We start from the raw sequence: 15,428 nt of genomic DNA on the forward strand, positions 1-15,428 counted from the left end.
TTTGAAGGACCTGTTTCGTAATATGAGGGGCACTAGATCATGCGATAGGATTATAAACTGAATTACGCAATGGATGTTTGCGTTGTGAAATTGTTAGATAGGTATCAGCTCGCAAATCCTATCCTGGCAAAGGATCCAATCAATTAAATAATAGTTAATTTTACGTACATCTCCTATAATCGCCTGCAACCACGGCGAGTGCAATCTGCGCCGAAACGTTAGGCATTTTAAGGTAAAATGCGTGTTCGCGTTAATTACCGTATTCTATTATGTATTAAACATTCAACGCGAGAGTTTAAAAGTTATGACTATCTAAGTAGTAATAATGAAACTAAAAAATGTCTGAACCCGTTACTGTCCCACTGCTGGGTGAGGGTTTCCTCCCACTTGAGTCTAGTGCTGATTGGGGACTTTGCATCCCTTCAAGAAATGTTTTAAACGGTAAGAAAGGTTTGGTCACAATGATTTTTCACTCTAAGAACAAGTAATATATTTTTTATATTAAATGTTACTTGAGTGCATTAATTGCTAAAAAAATACACAGGTAAATAAAAAACAGGTATATAAAAATAAATATTTTTATTGTCGTTTACGAAATATCATTCTTCATTGACATTTCATAATTCAATTCCTATCTATATACACCTAGCTAGAATGATTTCAAAATCATTACTTGATTATACAAAATATACAAAAATATAATATCACGCCTCCCTCCTTTGGGGGTTGGCATAATTGAAAATGCTTTATTTATTAAACCTACACATTTTCTTGTCCACACTCATACATTTCGTCATACATTTTTCTCTAAACAACGCACCTTATAAAATACAATTATTATAAAATCCTACCTAAAATAAATAATACTGATAAATAATAATTATTACGCAATACACATTATTTTCTTTGTTGTATTTCCTACATTCATTTCTTCATGAAATATTATGACAAAATAAAAAACAAAATTACTACAATCCCTATTTTTAAAGAAATAATGCGTCGTTATTGTTTTTCTCATTTCGTAATTTGATCACTTGATCAATAATTTATTGATTTCAAATTACTGATCAAATCAAAATATAATTTCGATAGATCAGTCCTACACACTGATACCACCTATTTAAACGTAATTCGTAATTACGAAACATTTCCTTTTTTGTGGAATCTCCAGAATTTTGAAATACGTAAAATGTTCGCGTTTTTGTAGGTCTACTTATGTACTAGGTTTAAAATCGATTTAAAATCGTCTTTTTACAAAACAATTATAGCTGATATTATAAGAATATAAAGAAAAATATATAAAGAATAAGTTACGTTTTTACGTTTTTATTCAAACGGGCAGGCACTTAACGTATCCAGCACGTAAAAAACCCATTCATATGCTTATAAAAAAATACCAATTAAATAAAAAATAGCTGGACATTTACATGTCTGGAAATTTAGGCAGCATATGGAAACAAAATTTTCAATAGTTGATCAACAACACTTTTCCATGATCAAATCGCCACACAGGTTCACTTTAGAAATCGATATTCAATTCTAGTCGAGACTACTCTTATACTCTGAATTTTTAACACCCAGGCTACCACCGCATTACAATGACGGACAAACAGACAAATTGATCTACTACTTAGATCCAGGTCTTGATCACACTCTAGTATTCAATACACTGTAATAATTTCACTCTAAGATACAGTAGCTCTGTGTCGTTCGTCGTATAATAAAGTCCTAACAGTATGCTGACTCTGCTCTGACTTCTGGTCGTTTGAAGATTTTGAATTATCGCTTGAGAAGTTTCTTGACAAGAGAACCTGGAAAGAAAAAGACAATTAATTTTATGATTCAAAATACCTTACATACATACCTCTAACTAGTAGTCATTGCTAGACAGAGATTTCCAATTAGAAAATAGATTTTAAAAAGTTGTGAAGATATTGATTTGATCAGGTCATTGACTGATCATTTTAATATTAATTGACTGATTAACAATTAATTCATCGGAATTATTGACATTTTAATTAAGTGATTGAAGTATGAAATAGGTTTAAAGCGTCATACATAGAACACTATTATATTTTTTTTTTAGTTACGTCATTTAGGAGTTACGAAAACTAGAATCGTGGTTAAACTATTAGGCTCGGTAAGGACTCACATAAACTTAACATTTCAAACGAATTATAACGAAGAATTACGCCTTTAAGACACATCATAAAAATAACCCAAACCGAGTACATTCAACTTTTATTCCACAATTAAATCAAAACAACAGGAAATACTAAAGAGCAAAATATAGTACTTTCCACACAAATAGGTACTATTTTTCAGTCTTTTATTCATACTATGGTCACTATTTGCGGTCAATACCCGGCTACTATTTGGAAAAGCCCCTAGTGACGTATTTTATACGTGAATGAAGTTGTATGCGTACGTGACAATGGGCGTTATTCAGGAGGAAAGATTTTACTAATTTTATGGTTCGATTTTGTGACGTAACTATAATGTCCAGTAAATATTGTATGGGCTTGGTTTGCGGTTTGGTAAACACAATGCATAAATTGGGTAAATGGACCTAATATGTTATTTAATATTGAATAAGTAAATCAAGTTTTGCAAAAAGTTTGCAATGCGTTGGCTATCGGATTGTCCGTAAAATACTTATAAAATATAAATTCAAATAATGGGAAAAAAGATAGATAAAAGAAAGATCTCTCTTTAAATGATAAAAACATTTCGTTTCCATATCTTGAATACCCGTATACTATGTAGTGCAATGAAATTAGTCAATGAATCTATAAGTTCGCTGCACATTTAAATATAGTTAACCAATCAAGAGTTTTTCATCATCTGCTACATACACTTTAAAAGACTCTTTTCCTTCAAAAGATTCAACCGAAAATATATATATTTTTCTTCAGCCGTCTTTTGTGTTCCACTGCTTGACAAACGCCCTCTTTTTTCCTTCCAGAATTCGATATCTTAAGCAATCTCCAAAATACTTACAGCATAATAAACAGTAGCCAGTCCGATCAGTGTGCCAACAAGCACATCCCACCAATGATGACGGTGGTCCGTGATCCTGGTGAGGGAGCAGATGGCCGCGTAGCTCACGCAGAGCATCTGTAGAATAGGGACCACGAAGATGGTGCGGTGCTGCCAGTCGAACGCGCGTCTTTGGAGGTACCACTGTAAGAAGAGGTAGGTAAGTAATGTGGTAAGGTCTGAAAAGTCGCCATTTAGGTTGAATAATAATTAGTTAAATATTGAAGTTTTTTACAGAATTCAGTTCTTGACAAAAAGAAGTACCTATGGATAAAAGAGAGATTTAATTACGTTAACCTATAGGATTGGCAAGTGTTTTGAAGCAATATTAGCTGGACCGTGGCTAAAATTAATCTCATGTTGAGTTAATCACAATCAGTCTCTGAGTACAAGAAATGAAAAAAAATCTTCGTACGTCCTTTTTTAAATAAATATGTTTTTTGTTTTGATTATGTAGTGCTGTTTACTTACTGCAATAAAGAAGCCGCAGTACACAGACATAGAAGAATGACCAGAAGGGAAGCTCCTGTAGGAATCCATCTGGTACCAGCTTCCATACTGGTTAGGAGTGCAGGCGTAGTCAGTTACGTATTCAGACCTGAAGAGACAGTAAATATTAGTACAAGTCAGTACAATGCGATATTAAAGTTAAAGTTTGAACAAAACAGTGATTTGTTTTTAATATTATACGTTTTGATGACATTATGTGTCTTGGCAGATCAACCTGGAGATTTATGAAGCAACTGAGAAAACTACTGTTAAACCTAGGGCAAAACATTGACCTTTAAACTTAAACATTGATAAAGTTTTTTTTTTGCTGGTATGGACTTTTTAACAGATATATTCCTGGTATTTTCATGAGTAATCATACTCCAGTACTAATCTAATCCTCGTTTAACATTAACTTCCTACATAAACATCCTACATCTATTTGAACCTTGTGACGCCTCAAAACTAACCAATGTCAAATATATTATACCATCACGACAATGAAGGAAGTCGTAAACTGGACAGTCAGTGACCGGACAATTTGGTATTGGCCAGATTGGGCCATTACTTTGAGTATGATAGAGGTAATTTTCATAGCTGAACTGTATAGCTGTTGATGAAGTAATGACTGAAGTACTATATCAGAGTAATTGAATAAGAGAATTTCATTAACTTTTACTATCAGTAAAATTGCTTCGTTTAAATCATTCGTCCTTTTATTTAGAAAGAGACAAACTGTCAACTTACGGAAATATTTTTGAACTTCTAAATAATTTATTAATTTTATCAACAGTTTTAAGCAAAGTATCATTTGAAATGTCGCGTCATGTTATAATCAAAATACTGATTTTTGTATAAATTCTTCAGACGCGAACCTTGCACACGTGGCTATCTACTACGTTGTTGAATTATAGCTTGAACAATATTAACAAAAGAAGGTCATTTGATCAAATAAATAAGCATTCACACTAACTTCCGACCACGAATTTAGAAAACTAACAACTTGAAAACTTACCCATTACAAGTCTTTGCAGTATCAGGCTCGCACAGCGCAAAGAACGTGGGTCTTGGACTGCCCATGATGCCTTTCATGACCTCCACAATGGCCAGGTTGAAAGCCAGGCCGTAGATGTACGTCCTGAGTAAGTAGCAGGAGTTCATGAAGGTTTGACGCAGTCTGGTCTGCCCTAGGAAGTCGGAATGGACGAAGAGGTACTCCGTTGATAAGAACTGAAAAAAACAGAAAATTAAAAATAATTATTTAGGTTGTAGATCTGATTGAAGGCTTTTTATGTTAAAGTTAGGGATTGATTATAATTTTGGCTGACATAAGATATTTTTTGAAGTCTTGTCTCCTTTTGTCTTTACATTATTAAAGTTGTTCCAGAAATATGTTTTACAAGTAGGTTTTCTTGTAAGATAACAAAATATGAATATTGAGCCATGAGAATTTAATGTAAGGCGCTGTTGTTTCGAAAATCAATTTATCCTAGATGCCTACTTTTCATAGAGAAACTCCATGTACGACGGGATTTTATGGCATAAGATGAATACTATTATATATTTTTCCTTTTATTTCAGGGGATTTACTTATTTAACAATTAAATAAAATAAATCAATTATAATTGTTTTTAAAAAACAATGTAATGAAATATGTACATAAATGTGGTTTAACTGGTTATAAATAGTTTTTAAAAGATAATGTCTTATTATCCGCTATGTTAATGTATTTTTCTGAGTGCCTATAGCACAAGGTCTGTTTAGCCAGCCAAGAGCCTACTTGTTCTATAAATGTAAAAGTAAGTGTAAAAGCTTCCTATTCAAGAGGGACTTATTTATTCTTTTTCCAAAAAAATCTTAATGAATTTATTTCGACTTCTTAGTTCTGCGTTACATTGGCTTGACATTATAATGCTTTATTTTTGTTATCAATATAAAACATTTAATACTTACAATTAAAATAGGGAAGATAAGAATAGTTGAGATGAGGACTTCAGTAGCGACTGTGTCTCCGGTGAAGGGGTGACTGAGTGCCGGGTCGTTGCAGTAGAACCCTCCCTTATGGTTAGGGATCACTCCCAGCTCGAACAGACCGACCAGCGTTAGGACTGTGGAAGAAAAGAAAAAACATTAGCTTAATGAGTTTACGTCTTTTAACCGACTGCAAGAAAAGTCAGTAAGTAGATAGTGTTACTAGATGATGATAGAAAGAGGTAACTGGAAAGCCAAGGGAGATAACTAACAGTAGGGCAGTGAACTAGGCTAAATATAACACTAGTTACATAAAAGTGCCGTGATTAATTGAAAAAGAAAAAACATTAAATTTTAGGTGTGAGAACGGTCTGAAACTCGACGAGGTCTGTTCCAATCGAAGGTCGAGATTGTATTTCTATGATTTGGCATTGACTCAATATAAACAAAACAAAATGTGTGGTTTTGCTTATTATGTCATAAGCTACAACTACTTCTGGTTCACATCAGACCCTAGAGCGAACGGCATTTGAAACTACTACCTTCCGTTCTACCAATAACATCAAAGGCAAGACGCTTATTCCCCTCTTATTAAATCAATTCTCAAATAGATCTAGAACTACTTGAGAACCAAAACAGTTCCTAGTTCAGACCAGATCTAATAATACTCTATCTATTACACAAGCCGAATTCTCCCCATGACATTGAGCTGGCCGACGACCGCTATTAACCAATTGGGATCCCCGAACGACAGTTCAAAGTCAATGCCGAACCAGGAACTAATGTGATGATATAATGATGATACACGTGTTTTGTGATCCTTGGAGTCAAACACAAGGTGGTGGAATTGATTGATAAGGGAGGAAGAGTAATTTTATGTATTAGAAGATTATTTGGAGGAAAGAAGACATCAAGAATGACTGATTGTGGCAATAGAATAATATATTGCCATTATGACGAAACTCTGGTATACAAAATTATTTTGTCCTATGAATTGTAAATTAGACTTAAGAATTGATGTCTAGATAACTCATATTATGAAAATGCTTGAAACAATGACTCTAACGATTGATTCCAACTTGTAAGAACTGGAATAGTTACAGTTAGAAACTGCGTTTTCTTTTCTTTTTCTGTATTGGCACACATTAAACATAGATTTAGATAATCAAAAATACATACATTCTGACAAAAATCTTTATTTCAAAAAATGTTTTATTAAACTACGGAATATATTTCATATTATATTGTATTTAAAACCTTATCAAACATGCGATAGTCTAATTTTAACATTTTCTTAACTTCTGAATTTCTACTTAACAAAGCGAGCCCGCAAAATTCTAAATCTCATTTTTCAAAACTAAAGCGTACCTTCTAGTATACTCTCCGCTTTAGAATGCTACTGACTGTTCCCAAGTGAGGGATCAGCCCTGCTCCATCTAATGTAGGTAGGATATTACGCCACCAGGACGCTATTACGACATATCTGTGCGGGTACAAGCACGTTACAATAACACGTGGAATTGAAATAGGATGATGGAATCTTTGGTTTTCAGGGCTTGAGTTATTTAAGTTTCAATTCGAAATGCTTGAATTAGTTATTGCGTGACTGATAAACTTTTGAGGGCCAGTTTTGTGTGAATCTTATGAATTTAGGGTGAAGAGTCGGCGAGGATCGGATATGACCTCAAATGAGTGGAAGTATTAAACGCATGTGGAAAAATGTAGATCGGGTGCCGCATCTGGACTTTTAGGGAGAGTTAGTTACAATGGAAGGAGACTTTTGCCAGTTGTTACCTAGGAGTATGTATGTAAGAAATTTCAAACAAGATACTCTTTTTGGATGTATGTGTATTATACTATTCCGATATATTTGCATTGAGCCTAACATACTGGAATCATTGTTAACACGGGTGTAGTCGATTATTTATTTTATGTAATAATTGTGCTGTACGCGAATGTTGCAGGCATGTGCCTTGTCAACCAGTGACGTAACAACTTGTCTAATAGAACAATTGTGGTCATCCGACACATGGACCTCCACGTGCTCGCGAGCGCATGCGCATGCATGCTTCAACACTGATTGAATGATTACATTCTAAACTAACATGTTAAGAAATTATTTTTATTAAATAATCCGTTTATTTAGACTTTAAAAATATATCAAATATTTTGTACTGTATCGTAAGTGTAATTTAAATTAGCTAAAGAGCAAAATCAAATAAAATTTAAAAGAAAAATTTCAAGTTGCCGCTACTCGATAACAGATGGCGCTGTTCTATGTTTTATATTTCGTTTCGCTTTATTTATCGTCTATGCAGCTATTGTAATCGTAAATAACTCGTTACCATAATCATTTCTAAAAGCAGCTATGCTGTTAAAATTAATTTTCAATCAAATTAACATGAATTATAGTTCTTGTTGGCGGCAAAAAGCTATAATTACTGCAACAATTATTCGGTATTCGATTAGCGGTAATGACCGTTAAATCGAACAGCCATTAATAGGCATCGATTAAAATACTTGATGAAAAGTTGGAAATATCGCGGCATACCGCTGTCGTGAGAAAAGGATGAATGATGTTAATAGCTTTGCCTTTTAATAGCATAAATAAAAACAATTGAATTTCAGGTAGGTACATAATGATAATAATACTCTTTTTTATCTAGACTAATTCTGTGTCTCACTGCTGAGCAAAGGCCTCTAATATTAAAAAAATAAAATTAAAACGAAATTAATATATTAAAGAAAAAAATATGCATTTGATCCAGTCTATAATTAAATATTTTTCATAAGTAATTACTTGCATAAAATTATATTATTGATATTCTATTATTTTATTGTTTACGATATATCACAAACAATGAGTCACTAACAAAATGATTGATTGACTCTTATATTCACGGAAGATAATATTTCTCTTTATTATATCAATAATATTTATGATTATCCTCAATAATAATATATTTAGATAAAGCGATATAAAATATAAATTTAGTAAATCAATATTTGACATAATAATCATTGTTTTATCAATTTCCTAAATAGATAAACAAATCCGCTTGATACGAAATAAATCGTTCAGAAATGAATATAATAATATAATGAAAGGAAGTAATATATTATATCTCTAAGCACAAATATTGAGTTGGTCGCAACACTCGTAACAAGCCTAGGTTTGATTCTCACACGTAACAAATTACTGTAATGAATTTCGACTCCCTTTTCCCTTTAATTAATTATTCGCACAAACTGTGGTAAAAAAATGAAAATTCGCGTACCTTTCGCTCATAAATTACTATGTGTTTAAACATATATATTCGCTTAGCCTTTGTTCCAAACTATGTTGGAGTCGGCTTCCAGTCTCACCGGATGCAGCTGGATACCAGTGTTTTACATGGAGCGACTGCCTATCTGACCTCCACAACCCAGTTACTTGGGTATTAACACGATACCTTTCGGTAAGACTGGTTGTCAGACTTTCAAGCTTCTGACTACTGTTAACGACTGTCAAAGATCTTCGAAAATGGCAGCCGGGACCCACAATTTAATGTGCCTTCCGAAACACGGAATGTGTTTAAACATACAAAATTAAATTATTTAACATGTTTAATACACCTCTGCCTACACCTTCTTGTACAACAGGCTTGATTTTATGTATGTTTCTGGTCGATTATTGTATGAGAATACTTAATTTTTAATAATTTGGTATGTAATGATTAAGTTGAAAATTGTTTACCGAATATGGCAAGACCATGAATAATTAAGAAAGTATCAATCAGTCAGTTTTTTGTAAGTTTTATAAATTTGCCAGTACCGTTTACGATTTCGGGAAACTTTCAGATAATTTGAATATAGTTTTAACTGTGTAGTTTTAATAAAATTTATAAATAAATATATACCATAAAATTGCACATTGTAATTTATTAAAAACAAGTATTTTTATATGTATAGATATGTAAAAAATAATAGTGTAATTCATTACAAATTTTATACTTTATTATTTGAAAAACATGGACTTATTTTTCATCAAAAACCACACCATTTTTTCCTAACGGTCTATTTTTAAATGTTTAAAAAAGCTGTCCTAATGAACGTTCATTTTATGTCAAAAGGTCGTTGGCACAGTTCTTTTTTTCGTAAACAGTGACTGCGATTGCATGCATTCTGCCACATGCGCTCAGTGTCAGTCAGTGTTGCCAGATGTCAGAATTTTAAATATTTTGATCATTTTTAATTACGGGCGTGGCCAATGCAGTGCGATAATTGCAACTAATTATAATTATTACTCATATACATAATATAAATATGATATAGTGTTTGTTAGTCCTTCTTTCGGCTTCTATAACGGCTGTAAAGAGTGTGATATAATTTAGACAAATTATAGCTGTTCAAATAAAGCAAACAAGTGTTAACTGACTGTTGCAATGTAACAAAATACTGTTTTACGTATAAAGAGTATTTCTAATAAATTCACATTATTTGTATTCAATTCGTAACTTATAATATAAGGTGAGGTTTTGAAATGAGATTGAATATGCAGTCAAGACAGCTATCCCTTCAACTTAGGGCTTAACTTAACGAGTGTGTCTAGATTATAATACATTTTGTAATGAAATAACCAAGCTGCTAGATTTTCTCATACATAGTTAATCAATGACTATACAGTTGCATTGAGATTTGATTCCCACTCGAAACGACCCATACTAATATTACAAATGCGGACTTAGATTTGATTATTGGTTTCATTTTCACACATAAACCAGTTTCGATATTATTCATTATGGAAGTACAGGCATTTCTTTAAAACGTAAAATATTATAATCTGCTGATTACTGGGCTTATCAGGGGTGGAATTACGGGATAAAAGATGTCTTGCAAGCAAAACCGCGCGTTCCTAATATAGAACTAACTTAATTAAAATTTGGTCTTATCTCGGAAACTACGGAAAAGATTTTAGAAAATCTTTTTTAAAAGAAAGTTACATTCTTTTTTATTAATATAGAATACTTGTTTATACAATTAAAAATCTTTTCACAAAGAACACACCTTTTTTTAAAATGGCTCAAGTCTCGTTGTACTCATTGTATTCATGATTCATTTTGTTTGTTTAGTCTCTTTAAATGTGGGTACTTATGACGTTTGTTTCCCAGTACGTTTGTACGTAACTTCTATGATACGGTACAAGGCCGAAAATACGTTCATTGAAGACTATTGAACACTCAGTGTACTGGGAAATTGAGTACGTATTGTAAGAATTCATAGTTCAAGTGTAATTAATTGTCAATGAAAGAGTTACTCATTGTGATAATTATTAAGTACCTCGTACCTACCTACCTAGTGTGTATTAAAATAATGGAGAATGTTACTAGGTATGCCAAATCGCTTGAAATTTTGATTAAGTAAAGCCTGGACATGTACATGCAAACTAGTTTTTGTTTCAGTCAAAAATACCAAGAAGTTTTGATTTTACAAGCATTCAAAGTTTCAAAAAATATCGAGTCCCGCTAACAGCGTGACGTCATAGTACACCATGTCGCGCGGGCCGTGTCCCGCTTAATATCAAGTCTCCAGCCGTAGATGTAATAGCTTATGCAGTATTTTGTTGTGTTTTCGTCTGCTTATCTATACTAATATTATAAAGCTGAAGAGTTTGTTTGTTTGTTTGATTGTTTGTTTGTTTGTTTGAACGCGCCAATCTCAGGAACCACCAGTCCGATTTGAAAAATTCTTTCAGTGTTAGATAGCCCATTTATCGAGAAAGGTTATAGGGTATGTATCATCACGCTACGACCAATAGGAGCAGAGTACCAGTAAAAAATGTTACAAAAACGGGGAAAATTTTGACTCATTCTCTCTTACTAGCTGACCCGCGCAACTTCGCTTGCGTCACATAAGATAGAATGGGTCAAAACTTTTCCCGTTTTTGTCATATTTTTTATTGCTACTCTGCTCCTATTGGTCGTAGCGTGATGATATATAGCCTATAGCCTTCCTCCATCAATGGACTATCTAACACTGAAAGAATTTTTCAAATCGGACCAGTAGTTCCTGAGATTAGCGCGTTCAAACAAACAAACAAACAAACAAACTCTTCAGCTTTATAATATTAGTATAGATGTGACGCAAGCGAAGTTGCGCGGGCCAGCTAGTTACATTTAAAGTGTAATAATAGTAAATATTATTAAAAAAGACTATGTGAGCCAGACTTAGTGTAATGTACAATGACGTCACACCAACTCGCGCGGTTACAACTTGTTTTGCTTATAAATCGGAAACTAATTGACGTATCAAAGTAATTCTTTCACTAGTATTTTTTATTTTTAGCAGAGAATATGGAGAGCTAATAATCCAAATTTGTTAACATTCTCCATTATCACTTGTTCTAGTAGTGAAGGAAGACACCGTGATGAAAGCGTACTCAAAAGGAGATTTTGGAGTATTTTTTATTATTATTATGTTTGATACTGGATTTTAAACTAGCTATATTGAGCAAGTATAGTCAACTCAGTAGTTAAGTTTCAAATACGAGAAGATAAACCATCTTTTGTAATTTTAGTCTTCTATAACTTACTTGTACATGTTTTTGACATATTAAGATCTGGCAACCCTTAACACGACAGTGTGGGGTCCACCACGTGTGTCTCATAAAAAATATTTTTTTACATTTTGCCGCGACAATCTATTTTTAATGACATTTCGATACTTTTAATGATCTGACTGATGTTTTTGTCAGAGTTGGGATGAAAAGGGTTTCAACAATTTAAACTTAAATACAGCTTTACTTATTTTTTGGAAAATTCTAAATATATTATTCAAAACTTGCGGGGGAAAGTATATTAGAATTTAACCAACTATTGTTTCATACTTGGGCAATGGTCTCCTGAAGTATGAGAAGGATTGGATTCTGTATTTACTAGGCTAGCGAAAATTATTTTTTTTTGTAAAGAAAGTAAAATATAAATTTTTCATTAAAATAAAGGGTAAACCTGATATTCCTGTTGTACCTTTTCCTTATATACAACAGGGCGTTTTGTACAAGGAAAGTACCTGTATATAATGAGAATAGTAATGAGTCATTGCCCTCTATATTAAATTACAGACCAAAAATAACAGTACAATTTAAAGGAAAATTCGATTTAGTTATAGCTACTGAAAATATATGAACTGAACGGCTGAGTGTTTAATTGCAATATAAAAAAATAATTGATAACAAATTATCCAGTCTGACTGAAATAGTCATAAATTATAAAAACTTAACGAAATGCAATAATCTATTGTCTGTTTTATGTAATTAAACTGCTTTTTCAATAACAAGTCTTATGCGAAATGGAGAAATTGATTTAGATGTAATTTCATACTCTAGTAGTTACAGAGTTGCCAATTTTTGGAGTAAAAACCAGGCCGTGGGAGGAGAACGTTATTGTATAATCATAAATCGTTTTTAGTCTTTTTGCGGAGATATGCGTATCAATGATGCTTCCAAGAGATTTCTTAGTGCAACTTGAACCTAATGCATATACGCCTCTTGAATCGGGACACGACAACTTGTTTTAATAAAGCAAAACTATCCTGTTCTCTATTTAGAGAAAAATCTAAATTAACACTTCTATAAAAATAAATCTTTGCACGCAAAAGTTACCTGTTTCAAATAATAGCTCAAAGGTCTTTTTTGCAGTATTTATTTCAAAATAAGGATAAAATGAAAAAAATATTGAACCTAATTTGTCATTAACCCTAAGTTTTATAAGAAAAGTTTATTATTACGTATTATATTATTCATTTGTTTACTGTTATTGCATTATGACTCGTTATAAAGTAAGTAATTGGGTATAGCTAGATTTTCCTTCTAAGCTAAATAAAAATTACTTGCAATATTTTGTTTAAACCTTCAAGTCGCATGGCTAATTCTAAGTAAATATTTATAAATAACAACATTTAATTTTAAACCGTATATATTCCTTATCGTTGTATGAGACACCGTATTATGCCTTAAACATAAACTGCAATTAATATTATATAATTTACTTAAATTACTAATAATTTAACTTATTCATACGTCTAAATATAGTTTTTAAATGCTTCTGTCGCGTGGAACTTTGCAAATAGGTAGATAAGTCATACACAATATAGTAAAACTGTTTCTTAGTGAATTTTCAGTAAGAATCATAAAACGCTACATAAGGCCTACAACATGATTTATTTTACTAAGAACTTGTCAACATCAAAAAATATTTTTCTCTGTAGTTCAAAAAGTTGAATTTACACGTTTTCAGGTAAACTAAGTACTTTACATAAGAAATAAAGTCAGGTTATTGTTCATGTGCTATATATTTCAGGAATTTCAAATACTGGAAGTTCTATTTTAGCACTTTAAGTTGACCAAAAATATCTTTTAGGAAAATCTTCCGCCTTGTTTTTCTAAGCATGTATCTAAAATTCTAAACATACTAATCTACACTCAGTAACATAAAAATAACCAGTAGTTTATAAATATTTTACATAATAATATAAATAAAGCCTAAAAGAGTATAAAATTTGTATGCTACAACGAACAAATGTCTCACAAAAAACACACCAAAACTGGATATTAATATAGAAAAAATAAATTCGGAACGCTACTAAAATCCATTAACAAGATTTTATTCTTTAACTTATTATATATTTTTATTTACTCAATTAAAATTCAACCTTAATAGTTTTAAAATAAGATAGAAATTCGGTTGATTACTTTTAGCCATCTAAAAATAAATTACACCGATTTATTATTACTAGCAACATTATATCTTTCTTCAATGCAATAAAATGGCGTCCATTTTTGGTTGGCAACATTAAGGGAGTGCATTTTATTCGTGTTGTTTAATTAGAAACTTCCGTTATTGGATCAATATCAATTAATTGAATTATTTATTTGATAACACTGCCATGTTAATTTTGTTACGCTTCCGTGTGTATAGGAAATAGGACGCCATTAATTTTGTATTGCTTTTAGATCAAATATAATAAATAAGATATTAGTAGAACTTTTATTCGTAAGGTGTTAAGTTGTTATACTTTTCTACTTATTGAGATCGTTGCTATATATCTTTGTATGCTCCCACGGTAAGGAAATTGGTTTAATCTGGGGCGATAAATTACTGTTTCTTTAGAGTAGTTGATATTAACATTTGGACTAGCGAACCACGAAATAACCATATAAACATACTATTTACGATAAGCAAACTATGTATTTATACATCCAAACTTTAATAAAATTACAAATTAAGAGATCATCTGCGGAACAGCTCTCAAAGCTAATCCGTTTAATTGCACTATCAATCATCATTAATACATTTTCTTTGTTAAGAACTGAAAATGGAAATAAAAGCATATATTATGTCGTTTCACGGCTCAACTTCTGAACTAATGTCGACTAACGATAAAGACATAAGCTAGTAATTTTTGAGGTAATAGAAACATTAGTATTTACTTAATTTGGATAATAGTATTAATTACTTACAGATTAGTAGTAGTGGTAAGTCGATGGCAACAGACCACCAAATGCTGTGTCGTCTCTCGCATGTTTTTGTAGACTGTGCTTCGAGATCTCTCCTCTGTAACAAATGAAATAACACTGATTAATACATTTAAACATATTTATAACCTGGTTAGAGTTAAGTATTCAATTCTTATTCGGCTACTGTTACAAAAAAATGATAGAGCTGGTTAAGCTATTAATATTTTCCTTGGTAAAAAATTCATTTAGGTCACTGTAAATTGTTGAAAAGGGCACTGAAAGTCAAATAACTTTAAGATAACAATGTAAATATGCCTTTATTTACATGACCTAGGTTAGTTTCATAGTTGAGCACTATTTAGAACAAAAGTAACTTTGAAACTAGGCCTTTGTACCTAAAAGACAGCCTAAGGCAACTAAAACTACAAACAAACCC

The 15,428-nt window shown here is 31.9% G+C and overlaps 1 protein-coding gene across 3 annotated transcripts in view; it reads right to left on the bottom strand.

The window, feature by feature from the left end:
- Positions 1-562: 562 nt before the first annotated feature.
- Positions 563-15,428, bottom strand: part of LOC142980011 (phospholipid phosphatase 2-like) — a 49,620-nt gene continuing 34,754 nt past the window's right edge. For all 3 annotated transcript variants that reach the window (XM_076125274.1, XM_076125275.1, XM_076125276.1), the window contains exons 2-7: positions 14,996-15,089; positions 5,482-5,636; positions 4,544-4,758; positions 3,511-3,637; positions 3,001-3,183; positions 563-1,811 (exon numbers count right to left, since the gene is read on the bottom strand). In XM_076125274.1, the coding sequence (XP_075981389.1) occupies positions 1,686-1,811; positions 3,001-3,183; positions 3,511-3,637; positions 4,544-4,758; positions 5,482-5,636; positions 14,996-15,089 (900 nt within the window). In that variant the 3' untranslated portion in view covers positions 563-1,685. The remainder of the gene's footprint in view (positions 1,812-3,000; positions 3,184-3,510; positions 3,638-4,543; positions 4,759-5,481; positions 5,637-14,995; positions 15,090-15,428) is intronic.

This window comes from Anticarsia gemmatalis, chromosome 17 (assembly GCF_050436995.1).
Source record: "Anticarsia gemmatalis isolate Benzon Research Colony breed Stoneville strain chromosome 17, ilAntGemm2 primary, whole genome shotgun sequence".
NCBI lineage: Eukaryota > Metazoa > Arthropoda > Insecta > Lepidoptera > Erebidae > Anticarsia > Anticarsia gemmatalis.